The sequence below is a fragment of the Apodemus sylvaticus genome, chromosome 1, assembly GCF_947179515.1.
Source record: "Apodemus sylvaticus chromosome 1, mApoSyl1.1, whole genome shotgun sequence".
Lineage (NCBI taxonomy): Eukaryota > Metazoa > Chordata > Mammalia > Rodentia > Muridae > Apodemus > Apodemus sylvaticus.
In genome coordinates this window covers 49,161,882-49,185,112 of record NC_067472.1, presented here as the reverse complement: position 1 = coordinate 49,185,112, position 23,231 = coordinate 49,161,882, and the positions used below count along the sequence as shown (strand labels likewise).

The 23,231-nt window shown below is 35.9% G+C and overlaps 2 protein-coding genes across 2 annotated transcripts; both read left to right on the top strand.

The window, feature by feature from the left end:
* The first annotated feature begins 9,778 nt into the window (after positions 1–9,778).
* Positions 9,779–10,732, top strand: LOC127677995 (olfactory receptor 5B2-like). The gene has a single exon (XM_052172867.1). It carries the CDS (start codon positions 9,779–9,781, stop codon positions 10,730–10,732), a length of 954 nt encoding a protein of 317 aa, XP_052028827.1.
* A 5,018-nt stretch (positions 10,733–15,750) lies between these two features.
* LOC127677985 (olfactory receptor 5B12-like) lies at positions 15,751–16,698 on the top strand. Its single transcript, XM_052172866.1, has one exon. The coding sequence runs from the start codon at positions 15,754–15,756 to the stop codon at positions 16,696–16,698; it is 945 nt and encodes a 314-aa protein (XP_052028826.1). The 5' UTR covers positions 15,751–15,753.
* Positions 16,699–23,231: the final 6,533 nt, after the last annotated feature.

Below are 23,231 nucleotides of genomic sequence, written 5' to 3'. Positions count from 1 at the left end.
TTAATTTTCATATGCCAGCTGGATCCTTGTTTTCACAATTGCAAAGTATCATTCTTGCTAGAAAAAATCCCTTTTATATTGGCCATATACGAGCTCACTCCGGTCTTCCTGGACCTTTGGCTCAGGGTAATGAGCGCATTGACAGAGCTCTTATAGGAGAGGCTTTAGTTTTAGAACCTGTAGAAATGGCTAGACATGATCATGATAAATTTCATCTTTCTAGCCATACATTAAGACTCCGTCGTAAGATCACAAAAGAGCAAGCAAAAATGATTGTAAAACAATGCCCTAATTATCTTACTTTAGCCCCAGTTCCCCATTTAGGGGTTAATCCACGTGGCCTTATACCCAATCAAATTTGGCAAATGGATGTAACTCACTATGCAGAATTTGGAAAATTAAAATTTATACATGTTTGCATTGATACTTGCTCAGGACTTCTTTTTGCCTCCCTACATTCGGGAGAAGCCTCTAAAAATGTAATCGATCATTGTCTACAAGCCTTTAATATTATGGGATTACCCAAGGTCATTAAGACAGACAATGGACCAGCCTATTCTGGTAAGAACTTGATCTCATTTTGTAAAGAATTTGGTATTAAACATAAAACTGGAATTCCTTATAACCCAATGGGTAAAGGAATCGTGGAGCATGCTCATCGCACCCTTAAAAGCTGGCTTTTTAAAACAAAGAAGGGGAATCTATTCCCCCCCCCAGGTCCCCCAAAGCACGTCTTGCTTTTGTCTTATTTGTTTTGAATTTTCTGCAAACTGATGCTAAAGGTCAGTCTGCAGCAGACTGACATTGGCACCCAGTTACTTCCAATTCCTACGCCATGGTTAAGAGGAAGGACCCTTTAACTAATACATGGAATGGTCCAGACCCTCTTTTAATTTGGGAAAGAGGGTCAGTTTGTATTTTTTCTCAAGGAGAAGATGGAGGACATTGGCTGCCAGAGAGATTGGTAAGACAGGTAAACACACCCTAAAGCTACTGGTAAGTATAATTAATTCACAAAGGCATCCCCTAAGCCGCTTCTCACTTACTTGGGAAGAAAGGTTCCTTTGTGTTCTTACAGTTAATTTGCAAGCCAGGCCTCTTGCCTGAGCCACAAATTTGCAATCAAATTGAATGCCTTGGGCCTTCTGATACTGATACCAAATACCAAACAGGTTTTTTCTCTTAATCTTCTTTTGTGCTTCAAACAGGTGTCTCTCAGATTCAACACTCAGAAGATCAGCCTCTACAGCAATGGCCGCCAGGTTGAAGATGGGTGGCTATAAAGGCCAGCCAGCCAGCTCGTATCCACAGAGCATTTACTTTACCAGTGGATCCTCAAAAAATGAGGCTGCATAGTATTCAGAACTATGCATGTTTGTTAATATAACAAACATGGGCATCAGTTTGAGGTGTGAGGCAAGGCACTGCAAGAGAAAAGGAAAAAAATCCTGCTTCCGAATTTCCCTGAAAAGCACGTCCGGCTGCATAGGGGTTGACATTCAGAGACTGTCCTTAAATTATTAAGGCAGTCTATTTGCCCTCCCCTGAAAAAGATGTCCTTTAATGTTTAAGGGGGTCGGACCTCTATTTTTCCTCACTGGTAAAAGCCCGTCGTCCATTGGATGAATATATTTATATCCACTGAGTTGTTAAACATTAATAATTAACGGGGAATTGTTCCTTCCCCCACAGCATTGAGCTGGCTGGCAGCCCCCACATTTCCGCTGGTGTTATCTCTGGCCCTTGTTCCTTGGGAACAATATGGCACTTTCACCTTGCCGACTAAGACTGCCTCAGGGCAGTCTCACCTGGAGACCAGCAGAGACCCACTAGACTTGAAGCAGGAGACCCGCTGGGAAGTGGAGCCAAGGAGTTCTCGGCCTGCTCCTTGATGGGGGGGGGGGGAGCAGGGTTGTTTTCTAAAGACTATTTATTTTGGCTAAATAATAGTAAAGTCAGTCTCTATTGGCAACTGTCATCTTGACTCATCTCTCTTTCGTCCCCTTCCCGTTTATCCCCAGAATTCTCTTCCAGGTATCCGGTTCGCATGTGGCCGCGGGCAGCTACAAGAAACCACATGTAGGAAGCCTGCACAGAGGTCCTCTACATATGTGTTATAGTTGTGTAGTTTGGTCTTTATGGGACTCCTGATAGAGTAAACAGGGGTTTCTAATGCTTTTACCTAGGATTTGGGGACCATTGTCCTTCTATTGGGTTTGACATATACCACCTTAATAGAAGGTGAGTTGCCTAGTCTTATTGAAAGTTGATGGTGAGTGTGGTGTTGAGGAGGTAGGAGTTAGAGAAGAGAAAACAATTTTAGGTATGTAGTATATGAGAGACCAAATTAATAAAGAATATACATTTTTAAAAGTAGAGAGATGATTTCTCCTGTGCTTATTGTGAAGGTTCTAAGTTGGCTGAGGTATCATGAAATGGAGACTAGATCATTATCAGAGAACTAGAAAGCCTCAGTTCAGGCTTTATGAATTTCATAATTATTATTTTTTTTTTTGCATTTTGAAATCATTTAACTATGAGCTCAGTTTCTTTATCTGTGGGAAAAATGCTAAAACTATTTCTACCAATATCTCTGAGAATTGGATATGTTTTGTCTTCTTGATTTATCACACATACACACAAAAATCTGGGAATGGCCATTGTGTGTTCTAAATGTATTAAAATTTGCCTGTAGAAATGGAATGCAATGGTATTCTAGTCAGAGTCTAGTTTCATTAAAATAATACCACATGAGACTATGAAAATAAGCTGGTGGCCAGTTTGGGAAGCTACTTGAAAATTGTACAAAAAATGTAATGCTTTCAGGGAACAGACTCCCTCTGAATGTAATGGTTTATTCACATTCCAATTACTCAGAACAAAAGTAATTAAATTTAAATTAAAATTCTAAGACTAATGTACTTGTAAAATAAGTTAAATATATTTACACTTACTGGAACTATTTATTTTTAGCTTGAAATTTTTAATACATGTGAAAATGAAGTGTAATTTCTAATGATCTATCATCCATTTTCCACTTCCAACTCTTCCCGTGACTACTGTAACACACTCCCACCAAACTACATACTCTTGTTATTGCTATTATTCTTGTTGTTTTTTCAATAACTCATTAATGCAGTGAGTTTTATTTATGGTTGTGGAGCTATGAACAGGAAATGGGCAATATATAGTTGTCACATCCTCAAAAAAAATGTTTCTTGGTCAGAAAATATTAATTCCCAATTGCTCCCAACTAAGAGGTGAGGGCTGGAGAACATCTAACAAATATATAGGGAATGTTTTGCTCAATTAGTCATGTATAGTTCTTATGCAGGTAACTATAGCTGCTGAATTCAGGATTATAGTAACCATATGTCTTAGTTCAGGTTTTATTGCTGTGAACAGACACCATGACCAATTCAAGTTTTATAAAAGACATCATTTTATTTGGGCTGGCTTACAGGTTCAGAGGTTCAGTCCATTGTCATCAAGGCAGAAGCATGGCAGCATCCAGGCAGGCACGATACAGGAAGAGCTGAGGGTTCTACATCTTTATCCAAAGGAAGCCAGGAACAGACTGGGTATGGGCAGGCATTTAGGAGGAAGATCTCTAAATCCATCTTGCACAGTGACACACTTCCTCCAACAAGGCCACACCTTTTAGTCATGTCACTCCCTAGAACGAGCATATATAAACCATCACATTCCACTTTTTGACCCCCCCCCAGGCTTGTTCAAACATGAGTCTATGGTGATCATACCCAAATATAGCATAATGCAAAATACATTTAGTCCAAATTCAAAAGTCCCCATAGTCTATAGCAGTCTCAGAAAGTTAAAAGTCCAAAGTTCAAGGTCTCCTCTGAGATTCATCTAATCACTTTAATATAATCCCCAAAGAAAGACAGGAAACCAGCTGGGAAATCACCAAACTCTGCATCTCCATGTGTGATGGTGAAGCAGTCTTCAGATCTTCATTTCCTTTTTCATCTTTGTTTACTGCAACAAGTATCTTTCTCCTGGGCTGGTCCCACTCCCTGTTAGCAGATTTCCTTGGCAGGCATACTGTGGCTCTGGCATCTTTAATATCTTGGAGTTCCCAAGTCAACTTCAGCCTCACAGTTTATTTTTTTCCAGGATCTGAGATTTATACATGATCTTCTGTGCATCTCCAAAGGGCTGGTGTCACTTCTGCAATTCTGACCTCTGTAGCACTCTAAGTTCAGGTTGATCCACTCTGATGCCACTGCTGTTATTGATGGTTACACGATGGTACTAGCATCTCCAATATTCTGGGGTCTTCCACTGTAACTATGCTTCACCAAAGCTTCACATAAGCTCTCTTTATTGTACCAAGCCTTAACTCATTTGCATGACCCATTCAGTCATGGGCTGTCAACTACTCCTGAGGCTACACATTCACCAGTGGCCTTCCATAGCCTCATACAGTGCCAGTCTCAGCTGTTCTTCATCATGCCTTCATGCCTTCAAAACCAGTAGTACCTGGGTGATTCTTATATATTACAAAGTACAGCTGCAGCAAGAGGTACAACCTTGACTCTCTCTGGAATAGTTTCTCTGTGCTCTCAGAAAATACTTCCCAGAAGAATTCGATTAAGTGATGATGGTCCCTTCCTAATCACCACTTATTTCTTAGCTCCAGCTAAACACTATCAATTGTCCCAGTAGTTTCCTTCTCCTCTTGAATATAAAGCCAGAGACATATGGCTGAATATTCTGAGTTCTGCTGCTTGCAGGAGCTGGAGCATTGGCCCCCTTGATCTATTACATTATTACTAGCTTCCTTTTTTTTTTTTCCAAATCTTTAACTGCCTAAGCTTGTCCATCCTGGACCTTGCTCCATAGACTGACTTTAAACTCAGAGATCTACATGCCTGTCTCCTAAACACTGGGATTAAAGGTGTGGTTAACAAAGCCTGGGTTTACGTTTTTATTCCCCTAGAATTTGCTCTGTTCTATGCTGGCCTTGAACTCAAAGATTGCTTATCCTTTCCTCCTGGGATTAAAGGCTTGGACCCAAATTTAGCTGTGTGGGATCTTGCCCCAAGGTCACCATTCCCTTAATTCAATTTAATATTCTTGAATTCAGCTCCATTTCACTTCCTGGAGCTCCTTTAATACGGATACTATATATTTTGTATTTTTCCTTTCTCAACTTGCTATGTTTGTTTAAAATGTTCTTCCTCAAACTTGACCAGGAAACAACATCTGTGTTTGACTTTTTTGAGACTTCCTTTGTCGAGGCAATTAATATAAATCTCTTTACCCTTAGCCTTAGGCAGTCTCTTTAGACAATGGCAAAAAGCATCCATGTTCCTTGCCAAAACATCACAAAATCAGTCTCTCGGTCACATATTAAAGTTCTTCTCCACTGAAACCACTTGGGCCATCAGGCCTACACAGTTCAAATGACCCTCAGCACTACTGTCTTTCATATTCCTACTAGGGTGGCCCCACATAATGAATTCCATGACTTACCAAATCCAAAGTCCCTAAATCCACATTCTTCCAACATATGGACAGGCCTATCATAGCAATACCACACACCTAAAACTAACTTCTGTCTTAGTTATGGTTTTACTGCTGTGACCAGACACCTTAACCAATGCAAGTATAATAAAAGACAACATATAATTGGGGCTGGCTTACAGGTTCAAAGGTTCAGTCCATTGTCATCAAGACAGAAGCATAGCAGCATCCAGTCAGGCATGGTGTAGGAGATGCTGACAGTTTTACATCTTTATCCAATGGAAGCCAGGGACAGACTGGGCATGCTCAGGCATCTAGGAGGAAGATCTCTGAGCCAAGACTCACAGTGACACACTTCCTCCAATAAGGCCACACTTTCTAATAGTGTTACTCCCTGGGAAGAGTACATACAAACCATCACACCATGTCATGTATGGAAGCTATCATTTCCTAGATTTCCTTCTCATCCACTGGCTATTATAAGTTTGCATTTCTACTTCCTCAGTGTTCCCACAGCCTAGGTAATAGTGGTAGGGTTAATATGCATGTTCCATTTTGTCATGAACACTCAGTCTCTTATTCTCAGTAATTTGACCAGGCATGCATATCTGTTTTGAATGCTGCTTTCCTTTGCAAAGAGAAGTTTTTCTAAGAGAATTTTTTTCTCAATATACTATCTTTCATTTCTTTTTTCTATTTCCACTCTTGAATTCCAGTAACTAAATATAAACCAAAAATTTTAGATAATTAATACTTAATATTTACTTGATATTTTTTCAAATACAATGCAAGAAGAAGACCAATGAGAATGAACATTGCATTGCCACTATCAGCTCATGTCACTGAGTTACATCTTTTATGGGCTTCTACTAGCACTGAGATTGCTACTAAGACTAAAACCTAGGTGTTCCCATAAAGAAGACACTTCTCGGTGGTAGTCTGAATTTCCATTCTTCTCTTTCCTTAATTCCATTCGTAATCTTTTATCAGTTATGTTACCAACTTACAAATAAGCATATAAACTCAAATCACAGGCATGAGATTAACATCTAGGGACCTTACATAATTCATATGACAAAACCTATTCTCCTTAATAGGCGAATTTCATATCTGATTAAATTTACCATGCTAAGAAGAATTCTTCCAGGTCAATAAGAGACATTTTCTCAAAGGGAGTGTATAGAGTTTTGAAGTTGATAGAAGAAATTGTGTTTAGACTTCCAAACACAGTCACATGTAAAACAACACTCACCCCCACACAGTACATGTACCTGTACAGGCAGATACAAGTAGCTGTGGTCTGATTGATGAGTAAGGAAATACTGACATTTGATAGTTCTAGAGGAAGGAAGAATCTTTCCTCTTTAGGAGATTAACACTGGGTTAATCTCAACATTGCACATGCTCTGATACATGGCTCAGGTGTAGAGTAATAAATTCTTGCAATAAAAGTAAGATGTCATAAAATTTGCTTATGCTGGCAAAGATCTGGGGACACTTAGAGCATGAAAAAATTGGATAGCTATAATTATTTATTGTGTATATTTTTTAAATTTATGACCCTATTATCAATCTCATCCTCCCTAACATACCCACCTTACAATTTCTTATTCTTTCTCTCTCATTTTTTTCTTTTCCAAATGAATCTTTAAGGACGAGCATCTACATACCATTTTATTTTCACAAATAAAGTCCAGAGACATTAAATTGGCCAGCCAAGACAACATGTTATCAGGAAACAGGAATAAGATTTGGAATTAAATGACAAGACCACAGCACAGATTTGTAACTTTTCTTGACAACATTGGTGAAAAATAAATCTACTGTGTGTCTTGAAACAAGAGATAACTATGTAGAAAATAAATATATCTATATCATTTAATTTTTTGCAAATATACTATCATTACATAATATTCCTTTCCTTTATCTTGCATTTCACCCACATATACTCTTGTTTTGTTCCAAACTGTATGTACATTACTAATTAATTTTACTTATATATATAATTTCACTGATGCTTATTTGATATTGGATGACTAATTGATGTGCTGTTCTCTAGACAGAACTATTTTCCCCAAACTTAGAATTCTTTAGTTGCCTCTAGTTGGTGTGGCATTAAGGCCATCTGGTATTTGATATGTCTTTGCCTTTTGTCCTTGTTTGGATAATATTTAGACTGCTGTGGTAAGACATTTTGGGGTGTAGCTCATGATTTTAAAGAGAAGAAAAATCTTACTCCTCCTACTTATTTATATCCACACTACAAAAGAAGATCATTTTGGCTGGGAGGAACATAGTGTCTATTTTAAATAACTACCATAGAAAAGCTTTCACAATTAGTAAAATTTGAACATGGAAATGTAAATTTTCATTATTTACCTCAAATCACTCTGGAGTCTATCATATGACATTCCCCCTCACAAGTTGATGAGTATATATAGAGTTCTTATATGCTGATACATTTGGGAAAAAAGACAATGTAAACACCTAGAAGACATCCATAGTCCTAAGACACTCCTTGTTTAATGTTTTATTAAAAAACAACTAGAAGGAAAGAAAAACAATGCTCTAGATGCATTTGAGACCCTAAACACCAAAAGTACAGGATGGATACCTGACCCTGAGATTGTAGAGGACTTTTTTCCTGTTTAATTTACTATGACCAAGATGGCATTATATTTAGAGAAACTTCCTTCTATAAATCTGTTCCTTCATGTCTTCATAAGGACACTCTACCAAAATGTGAGATTTCTTGATGACTCCATTAAGGTCAGAATGAGTGGCCAACATTGGATCACAAGCCTCCAGAAATATCTATTATTTAGCTTGATTCCCATGAGGCATGTGAGGAGCTTGCATCATCTGCCTTGATACTGACAAACACATATATAGGACAGATTTCTGCTGTGCACCAGAGCTTGTGAAGGGGGGGAAGGAGAGCATTTGTTACAGTGCTTTCCTATTCCTTTTCCTAGATGTAGATCCTGTGAATGACATTTTCATTGCCCAGTACTTTTGTGCACTTGTATCTCTCTAGAAAAATGGTAAGTACTAAAATATATTGTGATAGAACGTTAGAGTTATCAATTAAGCCATTTTTTGTTTTCCAAGGAAGAACAAAATAGAAAATAATGGCAATAAATCCTGAATAGTCATTCTACAAACACAGTGAGTAATCTCAACTTTGCTTTATTGCCTTTTGCCCTCATCACACTGTTTTACATCATTCATATTTTAATGTTTAGTATCAGCACATTCCCTTTAGAAATTGTTAAGACTGTGACTATACTAAATGGAACTCATAGGAAGAACTTGTAAGTTAGAATAAAAACATCACTATTAACTCAGTACTCTTTATTCACCTTGTCCAGCCTTGAAACAGAATGAATTTTAGAGTGTAGAATATGTCTCACCATTCCAGAATGATAACTTTTCATGGGAGCAATGCCTTTCATACCGTAACTGTAGTTACATGTATGCAACTACTGTAGTAACATGCAGTAATCTGTCATATGAGCAACTATGCAAATCAGATCTGTTATGAAATATGTCTTCCTAAAATGGACCAAGTCACTACAGAAGAATTAGAATAATTTTCTAGTTTCCTTTCTGTTCTCCAAAACATAATAAAAACATGATAGGTGAGGGACGATTTCTTTTTATATGAAAATAATTGTTTTGTTTTCCTCATCAAATTGGAAAAGTTGCTCCTTTATTGTCCTGCTGAAATATGTAAAGATATCATTTTCATCTAAGTGTTAATATTTAAAATGAACAAACTAAGCATTCTCAAGAATTAGAGAGAAACTGGTTGTGATATGATCAGACTCTCAGGTCATTGAATTACTTTAAGGTAGTGGAATTTGAATTAGATATGTAAAATCCATTTTTCATTCTCACCCAAATATACAAAATAACACATTCCTCAAAAGATTTAGTGGAAATTGAAATTTCAATATAAAACACGCTTGAAAGTATTTCAAGAAATAATAATAAATATCATGTGTTTTAATATCTTACATAAAACCCTATTTAAGTGAAATGGAATTAAATCACAAAATGTCTTATCCTCCTCTGTTATCAAATAAACTCAGTATCCATCTGTATCAATTCCGAATGTATACACTACTTGAAGTTCTATAGCATGTATTTCATCTTCTGATATATACTGTCCTTCACCAGGAAAAATTAAATGTATAAAAGTTCTTGGTCTTAGTTTAGAATTCCATTGATATTCAAATAACATATTTCCTCATATATTCTAGGAACTTGTCGCTATTATTCCCAAATGACTTTAATGGAGAATATTTCAGAGGTTACTGAATTTATTCTTGTGGGGTTAACAGATGCCCCAGAGCTTCAGATCCCTTTGTTTATTATCTTTACTCTCATTTATTTGATCGCACTGTTTGGAAATCTTGGGATGATCATGCTCATTCTCTTGGACTCCCGACTCCACACTCCCATGTACTTTTTCCTCTGTAACCTCTCCCTGGTGGACTGTGTTTATGCCTCAGCAATCACTCCCAAGGTGATGGAAGGGTTTCTCACAGGAAATAAGATCATATCCTACAATGCATGTGCTGTCCAAATGTTCTTCTTTGTAGCCTTTTGTGCTATTGAAAGTTTGATCCTCGCATCAATGGCCTATGACCGTCATGCAGCAGTGTGCAAACCCTTGCACTACACTACCATCATGACAAGTACCACCTGTATTCTAATTGTCTCCTGCTGCTACCTGTGTGGGATCTTGCAATCTTCTGTCCATGTTGCCCTTGCATTTCATCTTTCCTTCTGTCATTCCAATGTAATTAATCACTTTTTCTGTGACATTCCCCCACTGCTGACTATTTCCTGTTCTGACACCCACACAAATGAGATTACCCTTCTTATCTTGGCTATATTGGATCTTGTTTTCACTCTCTTGGTTATCTTAAACACTTACCTACTTATTTTCCTTGCGATATTGAGGATGCGTTCAGCTGAAGCACAGAGGAAGGCCTTCTCTACCTGTGTTTCTCATCTAATTACAGTATCCATTTTCTTTGGTTCTCTTATATTCATGTACTTACGGCCTAGTTCTAGTCACTCCATGGAGACAGAAAAAATTGCATCTGTGTTTTATACCATGGTTATACCTATGCTTAACCCTGTGGTCTACAGCCTGAGGAACAGAGAGGTCAAAAATGCATTTAAGAAGGTTGTTGGTAAATTTATAACTTTATTTCATTCAGGCAATTAATTTTAAAGTATTTTTCAAGCATGTGAAACTTTGGATATCTGTATTTGATGAATTGTTTACTTGTATTTATTTCTTCTCTATGATTTCAATCAACTGCTATTGTATTACAAAATACTCTGTCTTTCTTCATCATTGATTAATGTACAGTGAATTTAGAGTATATCTTATCAGAAATAAAATTTAATTTAATATTCAATTCTAGACTATAATGCTATTGTCATCTACCAAGTTTATTGTTTATGGTAATTATTAAATGAAGACTGAAGAAATGAGATAAAATTAAGTAAGAACTTAATAAATTAATGTCCAAATAATAATAAAAGGGAATGAATGAATAGATGAGTGAGTGGGAATGTAACAGAGATTGAAAGAATGAATTAAGATGAAGCTGCACTCAATCTGAGTGATCACAGGACTCTGAGGCTGGTTATGTTATGTGCTTTAAAAAAAGAGATAACTGTGAGGTTAGCGAACACTATCCTGACTTCCTGAACAGCTTTGGATTTATGTTGTTTACTTTTCCATTAATTAAACCCAGAATTTTCTCAGCATATCCTCTAAGTTGAACTTTGAAAAAAATTAGGGTAAAACAATGAGATTGAATCAGATATATAAGAACATTAAGTACCTATCTGTTAGCTGGTTATGGAAGAATATCTGCTAATGAAAATATAGCAGAGGAATATCACACATCCAACAAAACCCACTGCCTGATGGAGAGAATGGAACTAGAGGTGATGTGAACTGATATCTCTCTAAGGGATCCAAATGTGGGGCTACATACTGATAAAGTGAACATTACATATGAAGTTATTTGTCATAAATTAGATTATTAATACACAAATGGATTTTCTGTGAACTTCATATTAAAAGGCACATGTCAAGATAATATCAATGGTTTTCTTATAGTCATAAAACATAACAAAATTTTTCATTAGATCATGACTATAAAATCTCTTTCAACTCTATGAACACAATTGCTAAATAGAAAAACCTGGTATCAAAAGATGGAACAATAGAAGTATTTAATTTTGGAGTTTTCCTGGCATTTAATAGCATGGTTTCTCTAAAGTATTAAGCACAAGGTTTGATAGACCTCATGGAAATAAATGTAAAAATATGTGTTTTACATTTGTAAAAATAGTAGAGAATTAGTTTTTGTCTTATATTTGCCAGTCAATAGCAAGAGTACCAGTGAATCTGTGTCTGTGTCCTCCTGCTGCTCAGCTTTTCAAAAGGGATTTAAAGATATTTTTGAAGCTCCTATAATACATATATTTCTAATATTTCATTTATTTACATTCCATTCATCTCACCTTGGTTCCTCCATCCAGGTACTTATACCTTTCTTCTACCCACGTGTCTTAGAGAGGTTCCTCTCCCCCCAGAAGTCTCCCTTCCCTAGGTCCTCTTGAGGATTAAGTGTGTCATTTTACACTGAGGCCAGGCCAAGCAGACATTTGCTATATATGTGCTAGCAGCCACAGACCAGGACAAATGTGGAGCTATCCACTGGAAAATGGGAAATAAATAGTTGACATATTATCAAAAAATAACATTTCTCTCTTCTCCAGCAAATACCAATTTCCAATAGCTAGTGACTAAGAGGTTAGACCAGGCATCATGTAACAAATGTTTGCATGATGCTTTTCTCAGTTATGTATAATTCTTAGGCAAAGAGCTCTAGCTGCTGAGTTAATGATTATATTAACCATGTCTTGTCAAGAAGCTCTCATTTCACAGCTTTCATTTCCATCCTGTGGCATTCATATTTTAAGATCTCCTCTTCAACAATGCTCCCTTAGTCTAGGCAGTGGTGGTAGCATTAATATAGATGTTCCATTTTGGGAAGAACAATTGGTTTCTTATATGCATCAACTGGACCAGGCATGCATATCTATATTAAATGAACCTGTCCATTGAAAATAGAAATATCTCAGACTGAAGGTTTTCTATCTTACTTTCTTCTATCTTTTCTTGATTTCAGTTTTTGAATACCAATAACTAAATATGGCTACTGAAGGTTTTGGATAATGAATAATTAAAATTTATTTCCTGTTTTTTCAAATACAATGCAAGAAGTAGAGCAACAAACATCAAATTAGTCACTATTAGCTCACGTCATAGAGTCATACCTTTTTGGCCTTCTACTAACTATGGGATTCCTAGTAAGCCTAAGTCCTAGATGTTCTCATAAACAATCCACTCTTTAGTGAGAGTCTTAATTTCCGTTCTTCTCTTCCTTAATCTCTTTCTCACTCCTTTCACAGTTCTGTTACCAACTTCCAAATAAGTCTATGAACTCAAATCATTGGTTTAGATTTACCATCTATCGACAATACTTAATTTATATGTCAAAATCATGGTCTCTTTAATAGTCAGGTATATTTCACCTCTGATTAAATTTACCATGGAAAGAAGGACAATACCCAGTCAATGGGATACATTTTCTTAAAGGAAGTAGATAGAGGTTTTGAGATTGATATGATAGATTTTGGATTTCCATACACACATGTTGTATTTTTTAAACCCTCTCATATATATTTTACTTGTTTTCTTCCAAACTTATAGTTATAGATAGATAATTGGAGAGACAGAGAGAAAGAAAAAGAGAGAGAGAGAGAAAGAGAGAGAGAGAGAGAGAGAGAGAGAGAGAGAGAGAGAGAGAGAGAGAGAGAGAGAGAGAGACTGGTATATTTAAATTTACTTTTATATATTTTTACAGGTTTGATGATTTGATATTTAATAACTAATTGGTATTATTTATTTTTCTGTACAGGACTATTTTGCCTGCTCTCAGCATTTCTTAGTTAGCAGCAGTTTATGTAACTTTGAAACCTCATGATATTTGCCTTACTCACTTTGGTATGTCTATTGGTTTTCTCTTTGTTTAGGTAATATTTAGGCAGTAATGGTGAGACATTATAGGTTTAACTTCTGATTATAAAGGGAAGAAAGAACTTACTCCTACTAATTAGCTACATACTACAAAAGCAGTTAATTTTAGGTGAGAGAACATAGTGAATAATTTCAATAACTACAAAAAAAACCTTGGGAACTTTTCACAATTGGTAAGTACTAAACATATGGAAAATGCTAATTTACACAGTTTTCCTCAAAGCTATGTGAATATATAATTGTTATATGTTAAGAAATTTATTAAAGAAGATGACAAAATAAAATCTTAGAGGCCATACATAGTGCTACGATAGTTATTTGATGTCTTTCTGAAAAACCAAATAGAAGAAAAATGATTCCCTAGAACCATGTGACAAAGCTAAATGCCAGGTCACAGTAGCTGCCTGACCTTGAGATTGTAGAAGGCTTTTGTTTTTCTTCTTTTTCTTACTATGTCCTAGATGTCGTGATATTTATTCTAATTTACCACTAATAATCTCCTTCTTCATGTCCTCACAAAGACTCTGTACCAAAATTCTAAAATTCATGATGACTTCATTAAGGTGAGAATGAATGGCCAACATGGGAACACAAGACTCCAGAGATATCTATTGTGTCTTACCCTGATTCCCATCAGGTATGTAAGGAGCTTGCATCATTTGCCTTGATACTGACAAAAGCACACACAGCCCAGGGCTCTTCTGTAGACAAGAGCTTATGAAGGAGGGGAAAAAGAGCATTCCTCAGAATGTTTTCCTGGGTGTGGATGACAGGCCAATTATCAGGGAATGAAGTTTTGACACCCCAATATTTTTGTACACTTGTCTGTTTCTATAGCAATGGCAAGTAGTAAAATATATAGTAATAGAACATTAGAATTGTAAGGGGAACAAAATCAAGCCACTTTTTTCCTTGTGAAAAAATAGAAAATATTAGCAATAAATGTTGAACAGTCATTCTACAAATGCACTGAGTTATCTTTTCCATTCCTCTTTCCCCCACACTTCATTGTTTTATATCATTCCTATTTTGACATTCAGTATCAGAATATTCCCTTCAGAAACTGGTAAGATGACAATTGTCCACAAAGATGCAGGAGGTACCTGTATCTTATGGGAAAAAATTCAATCAGCTTAGCTAACCTTGTCCTTCTCCTAACTTGAACAAGAATGATGTTTACTGCTGGCAATTAATATGTCTCAACATTCCAAAATCCAATAAGTTCTTGGCCACATTTACTTTCATTATGTAACCACTGTCTGTCATCTTATATATGAGCCACTGTGGAGGTGAGTAAATCAAATATGCTATGTAACATTGCTTGCTTAAAATCACCACTAAGTCTCTATGGATGAATGAGAAATACTTTCTTGTGTCTGCTCTATATTCCTAAAATACAAATCAAGAAGAGATGATTGTTGCTATGTAAAGAAAAACATCAGTCTATGTGAAAACGATTGTGGCATGGATACTAAGCAGGTACAGTTTTGCTTGTCAACTTGGAAAAGTTGTACCCTTACATTTTTTCTTCTGAAAAAAATAATATATCATGTAGTTTCCTCTAAATATTAATATTGAAAGAAATCTCGTGAAATACAATAATACTCTAGATGGGCTGAGATCAGATTCCCTAGTCATTCCACATTAAGAAGGCAGATAATATATCACATGTCAATTTCACTTTTGAAATCTTATGCTGATAAACAAAATCCTTATATTCATCACAGTATTTGCTCCTGATTAGAGTTCCAATACATTGTATAGAATGTGTCTATTTTATATAAACATATATGAAATTATTACAAATAGTAAAAATGAATATTATATAATTTAATGCATTACATTAAAGCTTACTTAATAGTAATGGAATTGTGCCCCAGAGTTATACTAACACTTGTCTTATCAAATAAATTTAGTATTCATCTGTATCACTTCCATATGAACAAAGTGCTTTAAGTTGCCCAGGATGCATTTCATCATCATCTATATAGAATCCTTCACTAGGAAAAAAAAATGAATTGAATAAAAGTCCATGGTTAATGTTTAGAATTCCATTGACATTCAAGTAGCATATTTCTTTATTTATTCTAGAAATTTGTCATGATCATTCCAAAGTAATTTTGATGGAGAATATTTCAGAGGTTACTGAATTTATTCTTGTGGGGTTAACAGATGCCCCAGAGCTTCAGATCCCTTTGTTTATTATCTTCACTCTCTTTTATTTGATCGCACTGTTTGGGAATCTTGGGATGATCATGCTCATTCTCTTGGACTCCAGACTCCACACTCCCATGTACTTTTTCCTCTGTAACCTCTCCCTGGTGGACTGTGTTTATGCCTCATCAGTCACCCCCAAGGTGATGGAAGGGTTTATCACAGGAAATAAGATCATATCCTTCAATGGATGTGCAGCCCAGATGTTCTTCTTTTTAGCATTTGGTGCTATTGAAAGTTTGATCCTAACATCAATGGCCTATGACCGTCATGCAGCAGTGTGCAAACCCTTGCACTATACTACCATCATGACAAGTACCACCTGTATTCTAATTGTCACCTGCTGCTACCTCTGTGGGATTTTGCAATCATCTATCCTTGTTGCTCTTTCATTTCATCAATTCTTCTGTCATTCCAATATAATTAATCATTTTTTCTGTGATATTCCCCCACTGCTGGATATTTCTTGTTCTAATACACACACAAATGAAATTACAATCTTTATCTTGGGTACTTTAGATGCTATTTTTACTGTCTTAGTTATCTTAAACAGTTACCTGCTTATCTTCATTGCTATCCTGAGGATGCATTCAGCAGAAGCACAGAGGAAGGCCTTTTCTACCTGTGCTTCTCATCTCATTACTGTGTCCATCTTCTTTGGGTCAGCCATATTCATGTATTTGCAGCCCAGCTCCAATCATTCTATGGACACAGACAAAATCGCATCTGTGTTTTACACCATGGTCATTCCTATGCTGAACCCTGTAGTATACAGCTTAAGGAACATAGAGGTGAAAAATGCATGTAAGAAAGTTGTTGGAAAATTAATGTCTTCACTTCAGTTAGTCAATTAATTGCAAAGTATTCTTTAAGTATATGAAACACTGGACCTATGATTTTGATGAATAGTTTCTTTGTAATTTTTTTTTGTCTATGATTTCATTCAGCTGCTACATTATGTAAAAAAACTTATGTAAATGTACTTATGCATTGAGAACATGAGAAGTTTTTGTGAACTTTGTATCTTCCTAGAAATATATCAATTTAATATTTAAATCAAGATTTTAATGTTACTGAATTCCCATGCAACATTACTTCATAATTTTTTGTAAAGACGGCTTTATAAGTCAACTTCAAGCATGTCTGTTATATTTTCAATTATTTTATTGTTAGCATTATTAGTTTTTATCATTTCTTTTTTATAATTAAAGTTACATACATTTCACTTTACATTCTACCCATCATAGTATATACTTCTGCTTGCTCTCTTGAAATTTATGACCTTATTTTTCATTAATTGTACAAGTTCCAAATATATGATATGAATCAACCTTCAAATATTAACAGTGAAACATATAATTTAAGATTTTATTATGCAGAATTCTAACATGTAACCCAAATAACATCACTTCACATGGTTTCGGTGATAAAGAAGTCTTGAATCATGAGTTTAAAATAATTTCAGAGTTGGAGTTTCCATAATGAGTGGAAAATATATTCTAATTGTAAATAATAATGCATTCCAGAGTTTAATACAGAATGCAGACAACAAAAATTAATTTACATGATAAAAAGCATTTTTTGTAAATTCTATAATGTTAAGTAACAGGATAAATATACAACGATCATTTAAGCAGTACTTTTAAAAAATGTTTATAAAATGCTGATAAAGCATTAAATAAACAAGTTACAATTAATTTTAAAATATATATACCTATCCTGTGAAAGACCATAAAGATAAAAGAAATTATTCAAAATATACCCATGTTTCTAGTTCCACACATGCTTTTCCTCTTGTTGAGAAGGCCTTAATTCTAACTAAAAAGTTGTTGGTTACTGACAAGGGATGCATGGCAGTAATGTGCACTGAGGTTATAGTATCATGCTGGTCAATGTTGTGTTTCATAGGCATAGATAGGTTACCCTCTTATTTGCATTTCTCCTTTGGATGCAGACTTTTATGGATTGAAACTACGATGGTTAGTCCTCAGAAAAGTAGCTTTCAGGCTAGATCTAGTTGGGGTACTTTGAGCCTTGTGTCTGAAGAACATAGTATATTCTGTCATAGTGCTAATTGTTCACATCTGGGGTGGAAAACAAGCAAAATAGCAGTAGCTACAATTTTTTAGGAGTCCCTTGGACAACCCTGGTTAATGGGCAGTAGAAGAGCACCATCATAGAGGTAGGGGTAGGGGGGATAGGGGGGTCTTGGGAGGAGAAACTGGGAATGGGAAGAACATTTGAAATATAAAAAAGAAAATAGCCAATTAAAAACCACAAAAAGAAAACCATCAAAAGAGGGCCCCTTCTGCTTATGCTGAGATTTTGTAAAATAAAATGAATGTGATGTGAATATTCTTGGTCCAGATTGAAAAAAAAGTATTTCAACTATATGTGTATGCTTGTAAATGTAATGCAAATTTTCTGCAAGGTATTTTAGTTGCATAGTAAATAATGAGATATATTCAACATTCTTGGGTACCCTTGCTGTTGTTTTAACCTCTTCTCTCCTTCACCTATATTTCCCCCAACACAGATTTTTCTTAAACATCCATGCTGTTTTAAAAATAAGTTTGAAGAGAAAGAATTTATTTTTAATGACAAAGAAAATACTTAATTGTCACAATGTGATTGCATTAATAATAGATATCAGATCTTGACAAATACTATGAAAATAATTTTCTTTGAACCATATCTCAGGCTCATTCTTTAGTAAGTTTTCATATGTATACTGTGTGCTGGCCTAAAATAAAGCATTCATACAAATATCTTAATGAGAGAAAGCTAAAATGTATATCCTATGTAACTTTTAGTGAAAACTTGATTTTGTTGCCCAACTCAGCTGTAAGTCAAATGATGGGGTGCCCTTATTCTGAGTTTCTTTCTACTTATGTCCCCATAAGCTCGTTCCATCTAAACTCAGATGCAATACCCTTCACTGTGGCCATAAGGTTTACTTTGAAAAGTCAATGAGAAATCAAAGGAATATTCACTCATGTGCTCTGCCTTTTTTGAGATTCATGCAAAGTTTCTACCACTGCCTTAAAATTGGTTAAAGCATAAACACAATTGTGTTTCACAGTAAAGTTCTGCATATTAGGGTGGAGAATCTTTACAGGTATAAAATGAGAATAGTTTGAGCCAATGCTATGAAAATGAAGGTTTCCATTACCTAATAATTTGTAGCCCTATTTCCTAGGACAAGAGTAAGTGACACTTTATAAATGTATAGACAGTTTCAAGAAACTACAGAATTTCCAATCATTGTAACATTAATTATGTAATAAATATTATAATAATAAATATGACTTAGAGTTGTCTAAACTATATGCCAGAAAATAGAACTCAACTTTATACCAACACTATGAACGACTTGTAGCAGCTACTGTGATTTAAAACCAAATCTCCAAATCTATCTGCAGCATTCAATATAAACATACTGCCCCTATGCAGCTCCTAAAACATCTTCCTGCATACTTGGTAAGGACTGACAGCTATATTCTGTATTCCTCTTGTCGAAGGTAAATCTCATAGCAATTCTGAAAGGATAGGAGCACTTTCCTGAGGCAACTGGATTAAATTTTTGTTGGGTTAGCAGATGCTCCTGAGCTTCAGGTCCCTTTCTCTATCATTTTAATGTGATATGTATGCTCATGCTGATAGAAAACCTTGTAATGATTATAGCAGTTCTACTAGACTCCCAACTCATACTCCCATTTATTTTTCCTGAATAAATTCACTCTGATAGACTGTATTTATGCCTCAGTAGTCACTCCCAAGGTAATGGACAGGTTTCTAACAAGAAATTACATTATATCCTATAAAGCATATGTTTCCTAGCTGCTCTTTGTAGTTTTTGCTACTGTTGAAAGTTTTATCCTGGCTTCAATGGCCTTCGATTTTCATGTAACAGTATTCAAACCCTTGCATTACTCACCTCCATGACAAGTATGAATGTGTACTAATGGTGACAGTCTCCTGCATTGTGGACTACTGCAACCCTCCATTAATCTTGCCTTTACCTTCCACCTATCTTTCTGTTATTCTAATGTGATTAATATCTCCTTCTGTAACATACCTTCTAAATTTCCTGTTCTAATATCCACATAGTTAAAATTACAGTTTTTATATTGACCTTATTGGATTTTGTATTCACTGTGTTCATTACGTTTATCTGTTTATGTCTTATGTTCATAATGATCCTGAGGATGCACTCAGCTGAGGGACAAAAGAAGGCTTATTTCCCTTATGCATCCTGTCTTACCATTGTGTCTATCTTTTCTGGAACAATAACCTTCATGCACTTAAATTCCAACTCAAGTCATACCATGGACACATACAAAACTATACCACGGTCATCCTGAATTTTCTTGTCTATAGCCTGAGGAACAATATGTCAAGAGTGCATTTAGTAAATCTGTTGAATAATCAAAGTCTAAATTTAGCTAAGTCAATTAATTACAAACTGGTTCTAAACAGTGGAAACTTACAGAAATTATTTTTCCTAAGAACCACTCCGGGTGCTCAGAGGATCACTTCTGGAACCCTCAGGCAAGAGCCATCTTGTTTCTGTCTCTGGCTCAGAATCATCCTCTGCCATAGAGCACCATATCCAGTTGGTACAGGAAAATATCTGACCACCAAGGAGTGCAAAAAGACAAGGTAGCATAGGTAGGACCACCCCTGGTATTCAGTTGATCACATCCTGAACCCTCAGGCTGGAGCCTATGGTTTCTGCCTCTGGCTCAGGACCATCCTCTGCCACAGTGCAACAAATCCAAGTGGCACAGGGAAACAGCTTACCATCCAGGATGTGGAGAGGTCAGACAGCACAGGTAGGACCACCCCTGCTGCTCAGAGGAAACAGCCCAAAACCCTAAGGACACAAGAGTCTAGGAAAAGTCTGGGACAGGAGTCTTAAGATTTCCATCCACACCCAGATCTGATCCTGTGCCACAGAGCTACATACACAAATACCACCAGAAGACAACTGATTTCCCGATAGTTTCTACATACCTGTGAACACAAAGAGAATATGTCTCCCAGGAGCACAGATACAGAGGCTTGCAGGACAGAGAAGCCAAAGTCAGAGACAGCAAGACCAGCTAACACCAGAGATAACCAGCTGGCAAAATGCAAACACAAGAACATTATCAACAGAAACCAAGGCAACATCCAAACCAAGTTCGTCCACAACAGCAAGTACTGGATATCCCAACATACGAGAAAAGCAAGATCTGTATTTAAAATCACATCTCATGATGATGATAGAGGACTTCAAGAAGGACATAAATAACTTCCTTAAAGAAATACAGGAGAACATGGGTCAATAAGAAGAAGCACTTAAAGAGGTAACACAAAAATCCCTTAAAGAATTTCAGGAAAACACAAAGAAACAAGTGAAGGAACAGAACAAAAACCATTCAGGATCTAAAAATGGAAGTAGAAACAGCAAAGAAATCAAAAAGTGAGACAACTCTGGAGATAGAAAACCTTGGAAATAAGGAGTCATAGATGCAAACATCAACAACGGAATACAAGAGATAGAAGAAAGAATCTCAGGTACTGAGAGCATTGACTAAACAGTCAAAGAAAATGCAAAAAGCAAAGGGCTTGCAATCTAAAATATCCAAGAAATCCTGGATACAATGAGTAGACCAAACCTAAGGATGATATTTCCAGAAGAGAGCAAAGATTAAAACTTCAAGAGCCAGTAAATATCGTCAACAAAATTATAGAAGAAAACTTCCCTAACCTAAAGAAAGAGATGCTCATGAACATACTAGAAGCCTATAGAACTCCAAAAAAACTGGATCAGAACAGAAATTTCTCCCATCACATAATAATCAAAACACCAAATGTACTAAACAAAGAAAGAATATTGAAAGCAGTAAGGGGAAAATGTCAAGCAACATAAAAAGGAAGACCTATCATAATTACACCAGACTTCACATGAGAGATCATGAAAGCTAGAAGATCCTGGGAAGATCTTATACAGACACTAAGAGAATACAAATGCCAGTCCAGACTGTTATACCCAGCAAAAAGCTCAATCACCATAGAAGGAAAAACCAAGATATTCCATGATAAAAACAAATTTACACAATATCTTTCCACAAATACAGCTCTACAAAAGATAATATATGGAAAACACCAGCATAAGGAGAGAAACTACATCTAGAAAAAGCAAGAAAGTTATCTTTTTTTAACAAACCCAAATGAAGATAACCTCACAACTATAAAATAACATAAAAAATAACAGGAGGCAACAATGACTCTTTCTTAGTATCTTTTAATATCAATGGACTCAATTCCCCAATAAAAAGATATAGGCTAACACACTGGATCCATAAAGAGGATGCAGCATTTTGCTGCATATGGTAAAAGTATCTCAGTGTCAAAGACTAACACTATCTCCGAGTAAAAGGCTGGAAAACAATTTTCCTAGAAAATGGTCCCCGCAAACAAGCTGGAATAGCTAGTCTTATATCAGATAAAATTGACTTTCAACCAAAAGTCATCAAGAAAGACAGGTAAGGACATTTCATACACATCAAAGTAAAAATCTACCAAGGAGAATTCTCAATTCTGAGCATCTATGCTCCAAATGCAAGGGCACCCACATTTGTTAAAGAAACTTCACTAAAGCTCAAAGCACATATTGCATCTCACATAATAATTGTGGGTGACTTCAACACCCCACTCTCACCAATGGACATATCAGGGAAACACAAACTAAATGGAGACAGAGTAAAACTAACAGAAGTTATGGAGGAAGTGAGTTCAAGAGATATCTATAGAACATTACATCCTAAAGCAAAATAATATACCTTCATCTCAGCACCTCAGGGTACCTTCTCCAAAACTGATCATATAATTGGCCACAAAAATGTCCTCAACAAATATAAAAAGATTTAAATTATCCCATGCCTCCTATCAGATCACTATGGAGCAAGTGTGGTCTTTAATATCAACAAAAACAACAGAAAGCCCAAATACACAAGGAAGGTGAACAGTGCTCTACTCAATGGTACCTTGGTCAAGGAAGAAATAAGGAAAGAAATCAAATACATTTTAGAATTTAATGAAAATGAAGGCACAACATATCCAAACTTATGGGACACAATAAAAGCAATGCTATCAGGAAAACTCATAGCTCTGAGTGCCTCCAAAAAGAAACTGGAAGGAGCATACACTAGCAGCTGAAAAACACACCTTAAAACTCTAGAACAGAAAGAAACTAAGGTACACAAGAGGAGTAGATGGGAGAATATGGTCAAACTCATGGCTGAAATCAAACAAGTAGAAACAAAAAGAACTACACAAAAGATCAACAAAACAAGGAGCAGATTTTTGAGAAAACTAATATGATAGATAAACCCTTAGC

What these genes read in the sequence shown, in the direction of transcription:
- LOC127677995 (XM_052172867.1), top strand. Translation starts at nt 9,779, where the DNA reads ATGACTTTAATGGAGAATATTTCAGAGGTTACTGAATTTATTCTTGTG.
- LOC127677985 (XM_052172866.1), top strand. Translation starts at nt 15,754, where the DNA reads ATGGAGAATATTTCAGAGGTTACTGAATTTATTCTTGTGGGGTTAACA.